Source organism: Abrus precatorius, unplaced genomic scaffold (assembly GCF_003935025.1).
Source record: "Abrus precatorius isolate BTA unplaced genomic scaffold, Abrus_2018 Scaffold7, whole genome shotgun sequence".
Taxonomy (NCBI): domain Eukaryota; kingdom Viridiplantae; phylum Streptophyta; class Magnoliopsida; order Fabales; family Fabaceae; genus Abrus; species Abrus precatorius.
The window spans coordinates 33,262,088-33,284,076 of NW_020874417.1; the positions used below are offsets into that span (position 1 = coordinate 33,262,088).

Sequence of the window (21,989 nt, forward strand, 5' to 3'; positions counted from 1 at the left end):
GGGAGCTTAAGCCCATATTTTTTTGTTGTAATAATCACAGAACATCAAGACTTTTGACTACCTTTTTTATATAGTCCAAACCCAAATGTACAAAACTAATCACAGATAGACCAAGGGTATGTTGACAAAAAAAGAGATCAAGGGTATGTTTTGTCTTCAAACATACATTCCCTCCAATATGATTCTTTTCCTTCTCTTTTTGACTACTACTCCCGCTAGTCCAAGATACTCATTTTCTTTCCAGAACAGTGAAAGAACAATAGGACTATTGGTTCACATTGGGTTCACTTTGTTTCAAATGCTTCGCTTTCCCATTCAAAAAATACATCTAAATCCCCATATACATGTGTTCCCCAAGATTAAAGTGACCCCATTAGGCACTACTTTGCCTTTAGTTTAACCTTTTTACAATGATGAAAACCCCACCCTCCCACCATGTACAAAACATCTATTATAATGCCTAATAGCACCGTTGATCCTATATTTTTCCCCCATTGCCAAAATTTCTTCACCCTCACAAAAAAACAGAAAGCTCATACTCTGTTTTTGTTGTTCTTTTCTACAGCAATGGAGAGCAGCCTTGAAACACCCTGAGTCCACACATCGTATTCCCTCTCATTTTTACACTCAAATTCTACTACACCACGCATCACCGTTTTCAACCCAAAGTAGCGGCGATTCTCACCACCTTCCAGCAAGTGGCGGCCAGGCCAGGCAGGCATATCCTTTACCACTTCAATCACCACATCTGAAAATTTTAAAAGAAAGGGATATAAAATCAAAGAATAAAGAATAACCCTTTTGATCTTTTACAACTTTAGTAGCCATGACTTTCACAAATCCCCAAATGGAACGAGACCCACCTCCAAATCTGTTGTCAAATAATTAGTTAGAGCAAGACAAAAGTAATGAAAACTCACTCTTTTTCTTTTTCGTGATGGTCCCAGCAACGTGCCTGCTCTTCATTTTCAGTATAACCTTCACAAAAAGAACTTCCAAAGAGTTAAAGGTTGAGGCTTTCTAAAGAACAAAAGAAACCCCATCCCCTTCACTTCATCATACTAAAGGCCCCCCCGTCGTAACTTTTTCACAACCATGTTTACACTCATCATTAACGCTAGTTGTAATCGATGCTCAAATAATTAATTACGTGATTAGTAATCCTTAGAAACAAAAGTACCATATTCTGGAATACAAGAAAAATTAAAACTCACCTGATTCATCCTGTTTATATACACACATACAATTTTCCAATGAAGATCACCTGCACACAAAATTCTCACATCAAATCAAACAACTTTCCAAGGACCAACCCATACACCTAAATATTACAAGCCAAGCCAAATAAAACAAAAAGAAATTCTGTTTCTCCAACACAAAGATAAATCAACACCAAACTGTGTACGCATATTTTGAGAGAACATTCAGAAAAACAAACATCTTAAATTTCAGCAATATAATTTACCTTTTCGTGTGCGCTTAAGGAGTTCACAACCTCTGGCTAATAATTCCCTACTGCAAATGCCCAAGAAATTATCTTCTTGGGCAAGCTCACCGCTGAAGCTACTGTTAGAATTTCCGTTACTGCCATTAGCACCACCGGCAACCAAATTTTTCTCCACGGGAATCACTGCAGCAATATTCCACACTTCCTTCAAGGCCCTCGCTTTCAATGTGGCAGCCCCACGCAAAGCTGAAATTCAATTTCACATCCCAAGCACCAAGAAATAACCGTGAAAAACCACTCAATTTCAGACAAGAATTTTCCTTCAATTTCAATTCACAAAACATGATCACACATTCCCACGTACCAGTTGCAGCTGCAGCGGTTAAAGTCATGATATCACCAGGAGATCTCACATTCACGGCGGAGCTAACCACCGAGGCAAGGTGCTCACGCTCTGCCCCAAGAGCCTCCGCTGCCTCAACGCACTGAGCCGCAACCAACGTTGCCGCCGATGCCACTGCCATGTCAGTCTTCGCCATCTGCTCGTCCTTTCCGGCCCCTGACGAGGCTGCCGTAGCGGCAGCAATTGCTGCCACGGCAGCAGCAACACCGGCAACCGACACAGCAGCATGAAGCTGAGCATTGTGGGCCCTTGTCTCTTCTTTCTTCTTCTCTTTCCTGTCCTTAAGCCACCTCCCCACCGTCTTTCCGCCGCCAGGTACGGCGGCTGGAGCGGCAGCCGCCCTGAAATGAGAATTGAAGGAGGCGGCGGTGTGGTTGGAACGGGAATACTGCAGAGAGGATTGCGTAGAAGCCATTGGATTAAGGCGGAAGAGAAGATGCAAAAGACATTCTTAATTAATGTTTCAAAACTGGTTTGTTGCGCGTACCACCTATTTCTGATTTGTACCAAATTTTTAATTTTGCAATTTTATGTTACCTTAGCAGTATCAAATGCTGTAACTAACTATCTGTACAACTAAAACATTAGTGACATTGACAACGGGGAGGATAAACCCACCAGCGAACATAGGTGCATTAATGCGTAATGCAGCAGTGGTAAACGGGTCGAAGTTTGACGGTGTGGCATGCCAAATTAGGTGCTATACAAAGTGAGCGTTCTAACCAATTTGACAGGGGTGGGGGTACCAAAAAACCCTAAATATAGAGGATCATTATTATTAACCTAAGTTTAGAGACTTAAATTCACACGCTTTCCGTTAAATTATAAAACTATTTTAAATATGATAAAATAAAGAGACGATGTTGCGTTGGTTACAGAGAAAGGTGAAAGACATGGTTGTACCTTGATATCGTCAATTTCAGAGGGAGAAACAGGGGGACTATCGGTTAAGGAGCCACAACTCTGAGTTCCATTAAGAGGGCCACTGCTATGTGAGAGTCTCCCTGAGGTCCGTGGAGATACCTCCTGCTGAGTATTACAACCAAAATAAATCCTTCAGTGTTGTCGTTTCATGCCAAGAAAACCAAAACAGAGTAGTGGTAGTAAGTGGTGACTAGTAAGTGAATAATATACAGAACAAAGTAAAGGAGAATGAAGAAGAAGACAAAGGTAGCTAAAAACCAAATCAAGTTGCGTGACTGCCAAAAACAACGCGCAGTTCATTTTTTCAGGTGTTCCCTTTTTGCAGAAACTGGGATTCAACACTGACACGTTAAACAACACATTAATACTCTGCTCCCAACCACTACTTACGGATTGTGACATGATTCGTTCCATGACCATCTGAGAGGTCTCCGAGGAAGCAAACGAAAAGGGGTTCCCGGAGACGGCGGCGGAACCGGCTTCCTCGCCTTCGCCAGCGACGTCCTCCGGTATGGCAACGGCGCCGCCATTCGAGAGTGTTGTCTTTGATAGCGCCGGAGACAGAGCCTTGGAGACTTCGAGGGCGGAGACGCTCCAGGAACGGGAGAGGAACTCCATGGGTTCGCGCGGAGTCTCCGGTGGACGGAACATGCCGGCGTGAAGTGGGTCGGGTCGCCACGGTTCAGTTTGGAATTTGTCCATTCGTGTTTTAATTTACGAGCCGAGAAATAAAGAGAGAAAGTGAAAGAGTATGGAGGAGTAGAGAGAGAGAGAGGCCGAGACAGAATTGAAGTGCGGTGAGAGTGTGGGAAGCGATGTTTATAAAGAGAGAGGAAAAGAAGAGAGACAAAGCAGCGATCGTATTTTGTGTCAGTCTCGAGTCGTAATAAAAAGGTCAAGTTTTGCATCAAAAGAGAAACCAACAAAATGAATTATACCAGAAACAGAATAAGGATGCGGATTACATTACATTATTTAATTAATGACAATCCAGTTAAATAGATTTTTGTCTAATACCCATTTTACGTTCATTTAATCTTAAACACGGTATAATATATTATGTTTCTCTTTAATGCTCATATATTATTAGAGTTGTAAGCTTTGTTTCTCCATTAGGAGTAAGCCTTTTTATCTCCTATTTTGGATACTTTATGACTCACTTGGAACATTAATATAAATTATCTCCTTCATTCTATTATATTTGTGTTTGAGATTGTAACAGAAAATAAAAATATATTTTAGCTTCAATTTAACTTATTAACAATTTTTATGGCTTTTTCATTTTTTATATTAAATTAATTTCTTTATGAACCGTCAAAAAATGAAATTGAAAGTTCTATTTAATCATTTATTACACAGTATTATAAAATGACAATCAAAATGAAACAAAAAATAACCGCTAAAATGTTTAAAAAAATGAAGGGAGTAAAATAGTTTCACTTGTGAAAATCTTATTGGTTAACTGCATGTTTTTTACAATTTAAAATTATTTATTGTTCTAAAAGTATTAATTGAATGTGCAAGGTGTGTTTTGGATGTCAATTAATTTAAAATGTACCATGTTTGCATTTTCCTTGAAAAGTTTTAAAATACGATTTGTTTACAAGTTTGTTTTGAAAGTTTATGTGCATAAATTGACACACACTGTAGTTTAAGTAAACTTAAAAATACTCATATTGTGCACCTTATTAGACGAAACTCGAGTAAAAAGAAAAATAAAAGTTGAATTTGAAGAATTTCACCCACTAGAGTGTGGCTTTTCACGGTAAAAGGCAGAATTTTCATTTAAAAAAATTGCGATCCTTTTTTTACATGAAGAATAAAAAAGGAGCGTTGAGAGTGCTCAACGTATGTAGTTCTTCTGGAAATTGCATGGCAGAAAAAGAATGAAGATGGAGGAGGGAGAAAGAGGAGTGATGACAGATACGTACGTAACGTGTGTTCATGGAATAAATGGTACGGCAGTTTTGAATTGAATTTGGCAGAGAGGCTACACTGAATAAAGCTCCACTCACACTCACACTAACACTTGTTCCACTCCTTCTCTTTCTTCTTCCATTCTCAAGAAAAAATTGGAAACCCGTCTATTTACGTTTTATAAGCGTATTTCAAAACTTTTTAAAATATTCCATGCGAGGAATGTTACTAATATTCTTTTAACACGCTTTCAAAAAATAGGACAATACAGATAATATGTTTAAAAAATATTTAAAGAGTGTATTATTCACATGTCTTTATTCTTTATATGTTAGTTGAGTTTGATAACATTAAAATATGCGTGATTTGATTAATTTTGTTATTTTTCGAAATAACATAGAAACAAAACTTTAAATTTAGTTTTAATCGAACATGCACACTAATACTTGGATTCATTTCCATCGATGATAATGTGTGACGTTATCTTCAATTAAATATTTTAATTATATTTTGATCATATGATTTATTGAACATAAATAGGTTAAGAGATGGAATCAAAGGCAGAAACCAACGACTTTAATATATTCCGATATTATTTTCGTTTTCCATCTCAAGATGATGTGGTGTGTTACTTAATTCTTCTTGGAAGCGGGAATTTATGTAATTAATGTTATTACTTTGAATAAACAATGTTATATATATTTGTGTTTTAGTTTGTGGTCTTAGTATCTCCTAAATATTTTGTATGACTTGTATCCAATAAGTTGCATGTATTTACGTGACTATTAAAATATTTAGATAAAAAATAGACAGATTTGTTTAGCAAAGGTGATTAAAATTTCAATCGACCCAACTAGATTCAAAATAAATAAATGGTTTAATCTTTTTAATGTGTCATCTTTTATTTATCATGAAAATTAGTTTTTTATTAGTATGTTATCAAAAAGGCTTGATTAGAATAATATCAATACATCTCACTGATGAAGAGATATTCTGTGGTTGTGGTTGTAATAATAAACTGTTGATTTGTTTAAAGTCTTCGTTTGCATCTACTAATCTAATATGCATGGACAATGACACTTTTCTGTAAGCACGAGACTACGTTGGGTTCTAGCTATTGTGAACTAAATCAGATTATGACAAAACCAAACCGAAAATATTAATATTGATGAACAATAATTACAAGGAATTGTTATTATCAAGATTGCTGGAAAGAATGGTATGTGACTATTTGATATTCATTTCAGCAAGCTACTTGGGGTTGAGCTCATACGCGGGAGATGGCTACAAGTCATACACCCCGTAGACAGCGCATCTTGGTAGATTCATAAGATTCTTCTTATTGCTGCTATTCATTCTTTTCAACTTTATGCTGTAATTATTATTATTATTATTATTCTCGGGATGTACTATATGATTCCACCCACTGAAAAAAGTGAGTGTGTGTGTGTGTAAGAAAAAATGTTAAACTAATAAAAGTATTTTTTACCTTCAAAATGATTTTTTGTTATGCGTAGAAAGATGAGATACAAAATCTGCCATCCCGTGGTTACTAGGAACATAATCACAAACAAACAAGTAGAAATTAATAATTCGAATTTAATGTTTTTTTATAGGTTTATAAAAATTATTAGGGATACATATTCGAAATAATCTGAGATAAATAATGATGATACTTGGACCCAACGCAGAGCCGAAACGAGGCGAGTGATGAGTGATCTGTATCCATCTGGAGAATTAAATGAAATGGGCCCTAACGTTTTGGAGGAAACCTTCGAAAGAGATTAAAGCAATGAATCAAATTTGAAGATCAATGATTGGGAGTCACGCTTCTACTATTCCACACACATTGCCAACTTAACTTGAGGATTTGTTTTGCCATAAAAAATATATTTTGCGATAAAATTTGAACATATGATATAAAGCGGTTATGATTCTATGCAAGTTTGTTTTTTTATGATATTTTTTTTAATGAACATAGGATAATGTTTTTTAATTAAAACTCACAGAACGATCTCCCTTATTATGTTAAAAAACAAGATGGGATCTGTGTGTGCCTATATATAAACACTCTATTATGTATAAACACTCACATAGGATATTATGTGCTTCATAACTGTTTTTATTTTCTATACAAAGTCTTGACTAAGGGGTAACCAGATTTCAATTTTTGTGTTTGACTATTTAGTTTTTGTATTTGTTTTGTCGTGTTCTCTGTAATAAACAAATTTTAAAAAATATTGTCAATTGAATCCTAAATAAAAGAACCGTTGAGGGAAGATAAACTGTAACATGAAAAATAGACATGTTATTGGTGATTAAAATTTGGTACTTACAGATTTATTAATAGTCGGTATTTACCTTTTCGCTTTGTATAAAACCTGTGAAGATGGTTTGGTTTAAATATCTTTTAATAATCTTTTTTTAAACGTACATATTTTCCAATTATTTTAAATAATAATAAATTAAGAACAAGCCTGCTTGTCAGATAGAGGCTGAAAAACCACAATCATACTAGTTGTTTAATAAAATTCCATTATTAAGATAGGTCCTAGAAGAAGTCCTAGAGTTTCACAACATTAGAGAAAAAAAAAGTTGAGATGACAAGAGTGCCAAGTAGGCGAGTACATTGAGAAAATCAAATAAACCTACTTTGTTTTTTACTGTAAGAAGAGGGGGAAATTTTCACACTCTGCTAGTTGTAAGGACACGCGGCACCAAAAACTATCCTGGTTGAGAGCATTACAATTAACATATCCGCTAAATTTATAGGTAAATTGTATGTGTTGGCTTTTCCATTTCCTACATTTTTTAATTTTCATTCTGAATTTAACATGACCGTTTGTATTATAAAAAGGGTTAAAAAATATACACGCGTAAAAAAATGGAACTACCAAGTTATTAAACACAATAATATATATCATTCATAGCTTCGCACTAATGTATTTTAAATAGAAAATCTCTTGTATTGTCAACTTTTTCAACAACGTCTTAATTCCAAAATTATATATATCACGCACCTATCTTCACAACTACCTATATATGCACAAATTTCGTCTTATAATATATCTAGTTTGCTATATACTCACTATGAAACTTAAGGTTATTTAGTTTGCCTATTTGCACATGGCTACCGGGAACATAATGGCCAGATCGCCCATTTGCACATGCTGCTATGCTGCATAGAGCCAACATGCATGCATGGCTGCAAGGCCATTAGGACGATGACCTTTGAACCACTTCCCTCTCTCTTTCTCACGAAATTCGTCTTTTTTTCCCCTAAGAAACAAACATTTATTTACTTAGCGTTAACTAATGCATATATGAGAAAACATTATACGTATAAAATATCACTGTGTATAAAAAATATACAAAAAAAAAAGTACAACAATGATGACATATGCAACATAATTAACCGCTTATCTAATAATTTATTCATATTATATAAAATAAACACAACATGACTTAACATATAAAAATAAAAAAAATTAATCAGTTATGTTAATTTGAATTTGTAGGATTGAATTTATTTATTTAAAAGTAAATTTGTTGAAAAATATATGATTTATTACATTATTTTCGAATACGTGTATGGTGGAAAGGTTAAAAATTGGAATATGTGGTGGTTGCGAAAAACGGAAAAAAGGATGAAGAGGTATTTGGCGTAGTCACCGACAGTGAGTTGGGTAGCGGCAGCACAGGCGTGGAGTACCTACACTCTGACATGCCCGAATGGTAATTAATGTACTTCAACCATCAGTTATTGCACACGTACACCAATCCCATTCTTTCCCTTCTTTCTTTCTTTCTTTTTATTTTTCGCTCCACCGCTGCTCCCTTGTACATTAATTGAATTAGTGATGTTGTAAATAATCTTTAAATAGCAATTTTACATTTTGTAAATATTTCGTATTACTGTTAAGATACACCGAAGTTCATAGTCATCCTCGGGAGCATTCATCAAAGTGCACCACCCATCAAAGTTCATAGTGGTTTGTGTTTTTTTTTCCTTGAATTTATTTTAAAGTAAGATAGCTTACTTGAAAATAAGAAAAGTCATTGAAAAAAATTATAAAACCACTTACATTCATCCCAACAAAAATTTCAGATGAAGTAGTTCTTGTTATCTAAAAATATTAGTTATTATTATTAATTTTAGGATGCTCTTGATATACACCAAAATAATAAATAAATAAAATAAAAATTTTCACCTAATTATACTCTTAGTTCTTAATCCACTCTCTCTGACGAGTAATTTTTTAATTTTCAATAAATTTATATTTAAATTTAGTTCCTGAATTTTTTTTATTATTATAAACAACCCATTCAAATTTTTAATCACTACAATTTAATCCTTTTTGCAGAGATCAGTACCTTGTAAATAATAATAAATATATTTTGATAAAAAATTACTTTTATATGTTTAAAATTAACTTATATACTATTGTGTTACTAAAATCGATCGTTAAGAAGGTAACGGTGCAGAGTGTGTTTTTAATCGTTTACGGATTGTAACAAAAATGGGTGAACAGTACAATGACGGAACCACGAGTTTGTGAAAAGCGGGCATGGAAGAGAATTGCAACGGCAGCAGTTGGCGGAGGCAGGGTGGTCAGTGAATCAGGTTTTGTTGCTCTTCTCAGAGGCAGACAATTACAACAGTATCACTGCACCTACCCCATATCAAATCTTCAGTATTTGTTTTCTACCAGTGACTCCTTTTTCATCTTATTTTAACATAATATAAATTAAATCACTAATACATTTCACTGTTAATTTTTTAAAAGTTACTAGCGTATTTTACAATATTTTTGTTTATAATTTTACAACGTTATCCGTGTATATTTCATATATATAATTCTTATCTTTAAACTAATTGATTTAGTATTTTATTAATATATTTATAAAGAAAAGAATCAGAAAGACGGGTTATAGTTTTACGAGGTTATTAATTTTCATAAAACAATATGAGTCATTAAAAAAATTATTTTACCAATCCACTAAATTAATAAAAAATCACACCTAAAAAAATTCAAATTTATATGAATAAAAAGTATATTTTATTTCCGAGTCTCATTAAATTCAATTACGGTAAATAATTAGAGTGAAAGTTTTATTTTTTTTTATATTAATACTACTCGATTTAAATAAGATTATTTTTAATAAATGATTTATATTACATGGATATTTGTAATGTATTTAAAATATCAAAATAATATTATTTATATCAACAAAAATACATATTTGAATTTTTAAATTTAAAATTCTCCTTATTTATTTATTTAATGCAATTATTCAATAAAAATTTACAGATATTAAGTTGTTTTTTATGTTTATTAAATATTGAATTCAAATAATTAATAAAAAACAACAAATTACTTACTCATATAAATTATAGGTAAATTGTTTTAATTTAAGAATTCAATATAAAAATACAAAATATATGTATCGTAGAAAAAATACGTGACTATATAAAAATGCACGTTAAAATGATATTTGTTTTAGTCATAAAGACTCGTAATTTTTATAAAGCTAATTTTAACACTCTGCATTATTCGTATAAATTATTATAATGTTTTTTTATTAAATTACTATACCATGACTCTTTTTTATGTATTATCAAGTCAAGTAAAATAGCTTGTTATATTTTTAAATTAACTTTAAATACGAAAGTTAATAAAATTTTATTAAAAGAGAACGATGACGATAAGTTTATTGATTAGTAACTAAGAAATACGGTTAATTAATCAGAGCTCTGTATTTATTTATTTATGTTGTTCAGTGACTAATTTAAACACTGGCAGTAGGAGTGTCTGTGTCTTGTCTGAAGGTGTCCTTTGGAATTTTTATTTGATTCAGAGTCACGTGATTAGCTCTATGTAGTGGTTCTGAATATTGAGCGTGGTGGCGTGCCTGCCTACGTCATCATCTTCCTCTAAAAGCTTTCAGCGCTGCAGTTACCTTTTTTTCTTTCTCCCCTCTTCGTTTCTTTCAGTGATGCTAAAATTATAATTTATTTAAAAATTTATAACTTATTTTTCGTTAACAAGTTAAAAAATCTGTTTGTTAAATAAATTAAATAAACTTTACATTTTTTTTATAAATTTTAAAAAAGTTTATGAAAATGATTTCAACTAACATTGAAAATATGTTAAGTTAAAAGTTTGTTTAAAATAATTAACATACAATTTATTAAAAAACATAACTTTTATAATATTTTTATATAGTTTATTAAAATATATTCTTTTTAATTTATTTAATCAAAATTTATAATATAAATTATTAGTTTAAAAATATTAAATAAAAATTTAACTAAATTATGTATTCAAACACGCTCTAATCTAAGATTGCACACTTTCTCAAGCTGTTCACGCGAGGGATATTATGATCCCTTTATAACTCCGACATCTTTGGTATTTAAGTAGGTCATTAGTTTATTAAAAGTCAGTTATTAATTTTTTATTCATTCTTTAAATAAATTATATTTATAAAATATTTTATCATTCAGTATATTTTTATTATGACTAATATTAATGTTTTAAATAATACTGCTTATTTTGGCATAATTGCAAAGAGACATGTCATTTATATTTGAGATATATTTTTAAAATATAGATATATAAATTCTATATAATTTCATATGCAGCCTTAAATTTTAATAATTTGAATGACGGATGTATATATATTTAAAATTATTGTTAAAAGTTAAATGTGAAAATGAAACAAAAGGCAAGGAATGTTCCTATAATCGAGTATGTGGGGTTGTATACAGCTAGTATGAATGGTTAAATAACTGGAGAATGTCTGTAGTTCGTCTCTTTTAATCAATGCCAACATTTTCGGGACTTACACGGTTACACCGCATGCATAAAAACAACATCTGCTAGCTTTAATTTATCCACATTTTCATGGTTATTGGTTTAATATCCGTAAGATCAGACATTCCTTTTATCTCTAATTTTATGCAACCATGTACATTCTGGAGATTTTTTTGTTTGGTTACATATAATTCACCTTGTATGATGCTGATTCCCGTGAAAATTTGAAGGAATCAATGCAGAAGCTATCAAAAATTACCTCATATTGAGTTTATTTATGAAAAAAAAATCATATATATTGTATTAAAATTATAAAAATAAAATAAATATTTTTAATAAAATATTATTATAATTAGTTATTTAAGTTAACTTTTTTTCTAAAAAAATATAATCATAAAGAAAATTTGGAAAATTGTCTAAAACGAAAATGCCTTTACTATCTTTTGTTATCTTTCACATTTGTGTTAGCTCACTGAAAATAATGATTTTAAAGTATTTTATTTTTATATGATATTCTCAGTCATTAGGTAAAAATATTGTTTTTATACTTTTTTAGAATAATAAAAAACACGTTTTATTTAATATTTTTTAAGATAATATATAAAAAAGATATAATAACTTTCTCATGACAATTCTAGTCATATAGTTGCAGAGACAAAGAATATCAAGCATTTATGCATTGTATGTGTTATTGGTACGCGTCATAATATGTAGTTGCACTGGGTTATGAAATTTTGTGGCTGAAAGAGTGGTAGACCATAATGTTAGGCCTCAAGAAATGAAGAGGACTCGTAGGAGGTTGAGCATTAGTTTCTATAGATGTTATACCAAAATTGCCCAGAATGTTTTGAAAGGAATTTGGTAATAAAATGCTTACGGATTCATAAAGTGAAGTGGTAAAAGATCGCAAGTTGTATTTTTTTTCTCCCCTGTTTTTTATGTTTTAAATTTTAACTCATTCATTTTCCTTTTGTACAGCTTTGTTTTATTTTCCATTCGATATAGATTGACTGGGATGTTAAAATCAAATTTAATGCACTGTTTTAGAGTGCAATAAAATGATTCGCCAAAAGACTGTTCTCTTGAAAGTACATCATCTTGCTGAAAGATATGTTGTGAATTTGACAGATTGAGATATTTTCGGTTCACGTTCATTGTTATCCTTTATCGAAACTATTGCAGTAGTCATCACAGCACGAATAAGAATTCCACGCACCAAATGTGAAAAGAGACGGGCAACAACTGAATATAAATTCATGTAACCCAAATGCTATTAATGCCAATGGACCCAAAAAGTTTCTTTCTTCTTTCTGTTTTGTGTATCTTACGGTACCAATTATTGATGAATAAGCAGATATTATAGGCAGGACATTGGTAATTAATGATTAGAGTTTTGTTCCGCTTAGCCTCCACCCAGGAATTCTGTTTGCATACACTGACACACAAAAGTACAGGATTTGAGTCCCTTTGAACATGAACACAAAAGTACCATGATTGAGGGCAGAGCTGGAATAGGAATACAGGCCATCCACAGGAATTTGCACCAAAATGGAGTGCCCTTAAATGTTTACATTATCGACACCCACCTCCTACGCTCAGAGACACACAACAATCACCGAGTCAGAGGAGCTACATGTCTATTTAATTTACTGAATAAAAATTAATTATTGTATTATTAAATAAAAATACATATTTTAAAAAATATAACTAAAATTATTTTTAACACATACTTTAATTATATTTAACGCTGTAATGTTCGGTTTATCAAACCGACCGTTAATTCGTTAAATGGTGAGTGAATAGGTTGGTTCCATGAGCAATGGTTTATTTTGGTATTAAAAAAAAAAAGAAACATATAATAATGACAATCACACTACTGGTTCTTCCTAGTTCCCAATTCTAAAATTCTGGGTTCAAGCCCTATAGTGACCTTTGTCTATACGCATTGTTCATAAGTCAAAACCCTATCAGATATCCCTGATTAAAAATCTCCTTGATCACACACACAGTTAAGCTTTTACATCGAACTTGTACGAGGCCCTTATCTTTTTTTTTTCCCTATGGAAATAAGTTGTTCTTGGTGGGTCAGTGGTGCAATTAATTTACATCCTGCAATCGTGCGAAAGATGGTGGAGCGAAGGGACATAATGAGATGGGACAGAACTGCATCAACTGAGCAAGAATTTAGTAGAGGATTGATGATAGCCACCACATAATTATTATCAGCGAAAAAGAAGATCAACAATGGAATACTACGTGTCTGTTTATATTACAATAAAATCGATTTGGTTAGAAGTAAGTGTTTTTTTTTTTGTTCTATTTAATATACTCCATTTTTTTTTCAAAAATAAAATGATAATCGATAATTACTGTATTCAAAATCGATTTTGACTAACTGAATGCCAATTCAAACGGGTCATAACTTTACTCCTTTGGACACTTTCACGAATTTAACAATTAATCACAATGTGTGATTAATGCACTTGGGTTAATTTGTACATAGGTTGGAAAATGCTTTATCCATAAATTCCAAAAACAAGACTAGTGCCTTAAACCAAGTTCCGAATTGATCCTTTTCTATGTTGCTCCCAATACAATTTACGCCATTTTATTTTGGGTACTCATAAATTTACAATATGATTACCACTTGTACTTCTGTAAATAGTACAATAGAGGAAAATGTTTCAAAATAATGCTATCCATATTCAAATTTCCTTTTGAGCTTACCCCGTTTTTTATGGGTTAAAACTACAGTTTAGATCATGCACTTCTTTTTGCATGCTTTAGAGAGTTTGAGATTAAAAAGGCACGATGAGATGGAACAGAACTGCATAGATAAGCAAAAACAGGGAACGTAGGATTGGGAGGGGGTAAGAATAGTAGCGTAATGTTATAGGAGACTTATTTCGTGGAAGACAGGTAGGCCTGTTGTTAAAGGTGGTGAAACAACAACACCAGAGGTTCGCATTTTTGTTCTTGTTTCAAACAAGATTTCAGTGCAATGTTTGATTAAGACCACTAACACCACCAATGTGTACACACAGAGGGGGACTTCATTTAGCTTGAAGATGACACATCAATCACAAAGTTTTTGACCCTAAAGTGCTCTTCTATTCGTTTCCAAAATCTGCATCAAACCTGATCCAACTTTCGCATAAACTGTTATACAATGTGGCTGCAAATTTATTTATTAACAAAAAAGGAGTAAAGGGGGGAGAAAAGGCATAAAATTAAAGGGGTTAAGGGAACGACATAAAACTTTCTATCTTAATTCTAGATGTGTTAATATAAATTCAGAACCACTCTAGTATTTATTTTGAGAAAATGTTTCATGCATGTCACTTTTTAAGAGATTAGATTGAATAAAAAAATATTTATAAAAAAAAAGAAAGTTTTTAAAGGAGTAAAATTTTATTGTTACTAACCCTGCTAAAATATTTATCTACTGTAATTGTTTAATTTATCATCAGTATAATCCGTTTTAAAAGTTTATTATTTTATTATAGATGTGAAAATGTATTTCAATGAATCATTCATGTCTCTCCCAAATTAATGTGGGATATATTGGTGATAGTTGACAGAGAGTTGATGACACCCTTACACCCACGGGTGCAATCGATAGCTAACGAAAGATTCGATATAAGCAATACAAAAGTTAAGTCTTGATGTGAAGTGAGATATAATTATTGCGGTACATGCTAGGCTAACCTAGGATTAGTCTTTAATCAAATTATATAAAGGATTTTACTATTTCATCTCTTTAATGTAGTGGGCCTATGCCCTATCACCATTTGTATATATTTTCTTTCGGCTTTCTAAACAAAGAAGGCACTATCTTATTGCCAGTTTTGGATATCCTATCATACCTCAAAATAGAAAACTTTGGAAGGAAACGACGACACAAGCGTCAAAACAGAATAAAAAATAAATTATATTAAAATTAACCTTACTCAGTTTAAAATTAAACGAATAGTTGTTTTTGTTATTAAGATAAAACTTGATACTAACAAAGAAAATTGCAAAGTAAAATAGCACAGTCTCGACCATTCATATTTTATCACCTATCTAATATTTTATAAAAATATATACATATCATATTTTGAGTAATTGAGACTACGTTGAAACGGAACAATGCAATAAATTTTCCTTATCAAAGATGAAGAGAAGGCCAACAATAATGAAAGCAGGAAAACGGAGATGGTATAGCAATATAGTAAAGGTTGAGGCGAAGAAGAGAGCACAGTGTAATCTGCACCACAAGTTATGTTTTGGAATATTATAAAAAAACACAATAAAGGGTCTAATTGATGTTGCTTTTTGGCTACAATAATAATTTTAGGACGTATTTGCCGCCGAGCGAGGAAGCGCCGTACATTGGGTAGTGGCGGTGGAGGGTGTTGGATTTTATTATTTTAAATTTTTTATTTATGAGACGGGACAGAGACAGAGGTGGCGCTGTTGTTTTAGCTTTTGTAGCTTCTACCTTCTGTGGTGTCTGGTGATGGGATTGAAGTTTTTCTCTCAGAAACTTCTCTTCCAGATTCGTGATGGATTGATTGGGGGCTGAGTGATTGAAATCAATGTGTTGGGAAAATGACTGTAACACAATTTTCACACTCGAATGTCTTCTTCACCAATGGATTTGACCGCATCAACGTCTGTTCCAGACAAGGTTCGATAGCCCTTTGTAACATAATAATTCTACAACATTATTTTTTGTAAAATTTATAACCTTGATAGGTTTTTTTATTAAATTTTATAATGAAATTTATAACATAAATCTTAATATAATAAAAATTTATCACATAAATACTTAATTAAATTATTCAGACAAACATATCATAATCATTATATTTTCAGTTCAAAGTGAAAAAGATCTAATTAAAATAATTAGATTGATTCTGCATATAACAACATAAAACGTGATTAAATAGTATTTTGGGAACGTATTTATCCTAAAAAAAGTAGAAGAAAAGACTGAAAGAGAGATGAAAAAGTGAAGGGAAGAGGAGGAGACTATTAGAATTGAAGGGGCGGGAGATGGGAGATGGGACAGGGACAGGCAAGAGGTGTTTTGAGGTGAGGATTCTGTGATCTGAATTTGAAGATCACATCGTAAATGATAATCGAGATACAGGACACCAAACTCCATTAATCTCTCTAATAATTCCAAGGAACCAGCCTGCCATCACCTATTCCAAGTTTAATTCTGGATGGGACACTTTTTGTATTTTACTTCTTCCAATCAACCCTTTCTTCTACTCTATGGCCCAAGGTTCTACTATGGGCCCTGTCTTTGTAGCTGTAGCCCGTAGGGGTGGGTGAGTGGTTCACATCTTCAATCTTATTCTTTCGTTACTATGATAGATGGGCCCTTAAAATTTCAAAACTCACAACCTAGCCCATCTAGTTATATAAAAATGTAATTTACCCATCAATCAAGTCTTGTTGCATGTCCAAGTTCAACTCTCAATCCGATCATTTTAAAAGCTTTAAAAACTGACTTCCATGGAACATTCGTTAAATGTAATGTGTCTTTCTATGTGCATTTACAGTAATTAAATTTAAGTTTCTCATCATACATAATCCTGATTCAATTTGAGGTTATCAAACTCACTGATGGCTCTTATGCTTGATACACTTAAAACTTGAGAAACCATGAATTTATATAATGTTGAAAAATTAGAAAGGATCATGTTCCAAGTTTTGCTTTAAGTAATTGGGGTCATGTGACATATACTAAACAGTTCTACAGTAAGCACTCAGGTAGCCCTGTCTACGTTATTGACCAAATGTTTTGCTGGGGCATCTGCCTAACTTTTCCTGCACTGCTGCTTTGTTTCTTTTGGTTCTCCATATGCATCTAGAGGGAAAACCGGTTTTTGTTGGACCAATTTCTTCAATGCCTATTGGATTTATACTTGGAAGAATCATTCTGTACTTTTAATGAAAAAAAATACATGTTCAAATAAAAATGTACGACTGAAGTTAATTTTAACACACCGGCAATTATGTTCAACGAATAAAATTAATTTCATCAAATCAATTATGAAGCAAAAGTCCCAATTTTCCCACCTTGGAGCCATTTACACAACAGTAAACAAGTGTATTCAAAGAGCAGTACTAGATCAGATACCAAGACAAAGTATAGTTTATTTTGGCTATGATCATAGACAGAAACAAGACTACAGAGGTATGTTTTCTTTTATATTTTGTACAAAGATAATGAAATACTAAGACAAATACACGAGAGTTGCAGGTGTCAAAACTCGTAATCTCATTTCTTTGCAATATAATGGTGCTTAATTGTAACGATATTGAACTCTCTGCTGCCCTATATTACTAAGAACATCCAGTTTTCACGAATTTCCTACTGCAACGGTATATTGGCTATGAATATAATCAGCACGAGCAGCCAAGGAGAGCTTCCTCTTAAAATCAAGCTATCTGAGAATCCAAAATGAAAAAATAAAAATTATAGCCCGTCATAAAACGCATAGAAAATGTACAGTAAGCAGCTTAACATAGTGCTTTATGATCAGAGATAACTTAGAAATAAACAGTTTTAAGACAAATGAGCCAGTTGTTTCTATATAATTGGACCATATTTCTGTCTAAAGAGTCACAAACAAGACTTTGATTTCCAACATTCAAATACTGGTGCACTTATTCTTTCAATCATTGTTTAGTTTCTCTTGAGATTAGAGAAACATTTAGAAAGAAAAATATAAGAGCAAGGTACGAATGAAGGCCAACTTATACAACTTCCATTGTTTTTATCACTACACAACTTAAAAAGGGATGAGAAAAAATAGCAAAACCCAAATACAAACCTAATCATACAGTTATGACTTTACACTCATCCTTACCATTTTCATTCATTGTTGGTGAAGCGGTGGATGAGTTTGTCATTGATATTCCAAGGTTAGAGCAACCCAAACCAAGAGCACCTTGAAGACATTTAAAATCTCAAGTTATTTTGCATTAATTGGGACACAAGGAGAACATAGTAAACAAAAACAATAATAAAATATATGACTCCCCTAAACAAAGTGATTTTACAACTACTGAGGTTTTATCTTCTTACATTCTCTGAAGCAAGGTAAGGAAGTGGCATTGAGAAGATTGAAATAGCCAGCATCACACTTGCAACTATAAGAGAATAAGGATGTCTTGTTGCATGAGCCACCTCCACAATCAATCCAGTGGCAAGCTGCATGAACATAGGATAAAAACGGGATGACAAATCAGGATAAAGAAGAACTGAAATATGAGCTGCCAATAGTTATATATTTCAATTACCATCAAAGATTGACTCATTGGCTTTTCTTTCCTTTTGTTGAACAGGAGCAGGGGCCTGGGAGCAGGAGTAGTTCAGAGTACCTACGAATGGGATTATGAAAATCTTTCAGCATCTGTTAAAATGAAAAATATTTTTAATAGTCATCAAGAAAACTCAAGAACTGTTCTAAACAATCACAATACAAATGTTAATCTGGGAGGAAGTTTTTTTAACTAATTTGACAAAGTTGCAATATCCACACCATGCTTTCTGTACACATTTGTAAGTTCTAATTGACACTTGCGACGGTTAAGAGATTACACTTCAGCGCAAAATGCTACAAACTACAAGCATCAGTTGCAGGTTTGTTGAGTAATTTGTAAGATCACAAACTTGAAATCATTACTTCAATTTCTTAGTGTCTGTTTAATTGGTGTGCGGCTATTCTGCATTTTGACTTAATTTTGCCAGTTGATTCCCTCTTAATGCAAATTAATACAATCACCTAATAATAGTAATACTCCAACTTTATAATGGAACCACGCTGTCAGCAACTTCAGATTTGTTATCTTTAAAGTTAAGCAATACAGGATTGTTAGTTCATATCATACCATGACTTAGTTCTTTGCTTCAATACTACTTTAACATCTTAGGAACAAACATTGACAGGATTCATGAACGTGAAGAAAATCTCTACGCTTTAAGCAAGAAATGGATTATCGTTTGTAAAGTTTCCCCCAAGTTATCTTGCTATCTTCTTTTGTTGCAAGTCAATTGCTTCAAAACTTGAGTTATTTAGACACTTTCACACAGTAACATAGTAAATTATTTCACCAAATACCATAGACTTTTTCAACCACGTGCAGCCAAAAATAGCCACCAAAAACAAAACGTATTCCATAACAATATATGCTTCCTAACATTGCATTTCATGTTGTGTTAGTAATAGTATACTACTGAAAGCAAGCATCCTATAAAAAATGCAGTGGTAAGATTAAATAAAGCAGAGAACAATCCATAACAAAGTAATAGCGAATAACACAACTTCTATTTGGACGAGAGAGAGTTCTTACAATTGGGAACTATGCAAGGAAGAAAGTTGAAGCCAGGATCATGAGCAGAAAGAGCTTGCTTCCAACCTGGATCGCAATCGCATTCAAATAAGAGAGTTCTATTCTTAGAAGGCTTGCAAGTTCCCTTTCCACATTCCACTTCTTTACAGACATCCTCTGAACTCAACTCACATTGTAAACAGCACAGGAAGTCAAAAGCAAATTGAGAAATCCAAAACAACAAATAATAATAATAATAAAGGAACTTGGGAAGACCCATAAGAAGAAAAGTCAAGAAACATCAAACCATAAATAAAAAGCGACAAATATAGTATCCCGATAAAGAAATCCAACCCAATAAAAGCATAGCAGATAACAAACGATGATAAAAGGAAGCTAAAAGAGAAGGGTCACAATCACAAACCATATAATGGAGAGAGCAGAGGAGATAGGAAATCACTTCTAGCTGTAAGAGTTTGGAGAAGCAGAAATGCAATGACACTTGCGAAGGCCATCTAACTCTAACGGGGTGTGTGTTTGTGAGAGAGAGAGGGTCACAATGACACGGATAAAAATGGATTCTAACTTAAAAAGGATAATCTAGGAAGGAGATCGTGGCTATCTAACATTTGGGCACATGAATCTAATACACAGTTTTGAAACAGGAAACTATTTGAACATAGGAACTTGTGCTAAAGTCAATGGTCTTTGAGGCCATTTTCTCCACTAAATTCTTCTAATTTAATGTTTTGATGCTACCAATTATGCTATTCCACGCAGTGACATGGCCAATTTGATTGACGAAGATGTTACGTATCATGTTTCCGGTTCAGCCTAGAATGAACAATAAACGTTGATTGCGGTCCAATCTAAGAACAGAAGTACGTCCCCCCAACAATAGTGCTTTACTGCTTTTAATTTGGTCTAATATATCTCTGATTTGAATTGGATTTTTTATACGTGTTGCAGTCATATTCTTTTTTATAATTATCAGATTCGTAAAATAATTTCACGATGATTAAAAATAAAAGTTTTACTATTCCGTAGGTTCCTTTACTTTTTATAAAGTTGAAAATGATTTTTTATACTTTAAGAGTTTGTAATTAAGTTCTTGAATTTTCAATTTATTTTTGGCTAAATCTTTGATTATGTTTTTGTTAAGATTTCATAGCGGAATAAATTTAGTTAAAAATATAATAAAAATAATGTAAAAATAGGTATTTAATTATAAAATATATAAACTTAATTTTAACCTTTAAAAGAGTTAAAAAAATTTATGAAATAATTTGTTCCAATAGAAATAACGTCATAAATTATTTCTTGAATAATTGAATTTACATTTATTTAAATACTACTAATTATAATTTTTATATTAAATTTATATTCACAACTTTTTTAACACATTCTTAATTACAGTCTGAATCAAGTCATGTTATTAAACGTAGAATCGAAGTCCTAGAAATAAAATTGACGAGGGCTGTACTTTGTTGTGATGTCGTGTTGGTGCCTACCACATGGAAGCCCTTTGTCCTTTGCTCATGAAGTGGCCGCACTCCAACACGCAAATATTTTCTCGCCTATTTGTTTCCTTTCTCATTCACTAATTAATTTTCTTCTGAATAATAAATAAATACAAATTTTCAAATTCTTGATCGTTTTAAAGATTGGTTCCTAGTGGAAGAACTAACGTCTAATTACACACCCCCCGAAATGTCTTAACAAGACATTTACAAAAATCATAATGATTTAAGTGTATTTCGATTATAATTTTATTCAAATTATGATTTGAGACTTACACTTATGTTGAGAAATATAATTTAATCTTCAATTTGTCAACCATATTATTTGTTAAAAAAAAAAGTAATTTATATTCTCGGATCCAAACCAAGGTTCAAAATACAAAATCATGACCGTGACACTTAAAAGTTTATGTTTTGTTAACTTTAGTAGTAAGATAAATAATTAATAATACTAATTTTTAATTAAAAATAGAAATATTTATTATACTTTTACAACTTTATTACAACAAACGTGTTTCATAAAAATTTTATACTTACAAATGTTTATACTCAACCTTAAAACCCTAAAAATTTTATCAGTATTTATTATTTGTCTTAATCACTTTTAATACTATAAAAGCTTTTCA

General features: G+C 32.1%; 2 protein-coding genes across 4 annotated transcripts; both read right to left on the reverse strand.

Moving 5' to 3' along the window:
* Positions 1-3,568, reverse strand: LOC113872504 (VAN3-binding protein-like). 3 transcript variants are annotated; one of them, XM_027510104.1, is made up of 7 exons: positions 3,165-3,568; positions 2,754-2,879; positions 1,812-2,238; positions 1,466-1,693; positions 1,215-1,264; positions 921-978; positions 1-748 (listed from the first exon to the last, which is right to left on the reverse strand). In XM_027510104.1, the coding sequence occupies exons 1-7, from the start codon at positions 3,474-3,476 to the stop codon at positions 534-536; spliced, it is 1,416 nt and encodes a 471-aa protein (XP_027365905.1). In that variant the 5' UTR covers positions 3,477-3,568; the 3' UTR covers positions 1-533. The 3 variants fall into 3 exon arrangements, 2 of the variants coding, with proteins under 2 accessions (XP_027365905.1, XP_027365906.1); XM_027510105.1 differs by having other exon boundaries at positions 17-748; positions 2,754-2,876; positions 3,165-3,542; XR_003505879.1 differs by having other exon boundaries at positions 689-748; positions 921-992; positions 3,165-3,542.
* A 14,077-nt stretch (positions 3,569-17,645) lies between these two features.
* Positions 17,646-20,723, reverse strand: LOC113873423. Its single transcript, XM_027511529.1, has 6 exons — positions 20,268-20,723; positions 19,865-20,020; positions 18,812-18,892; positions 18,597-18,722; positions 18,379-18,459; positions 17,646-17,956 (listed from the first exon to the last, which is right to left on the reverse strand). The coding sequence occupies exons 1-6, from the start codon at positions 20,356-20,358 to the stop codon at positions 17,880-17,882; spliced, it is 612 nt and encodes a 203-aa protein (XP_027367330.1). The 5' UTR covers positions 20,359-20,723; the 3' UTR covers positions 17,646-17,879.
* Positions 20,724-21,989: the final 1,266 nt, after the last annotated feature.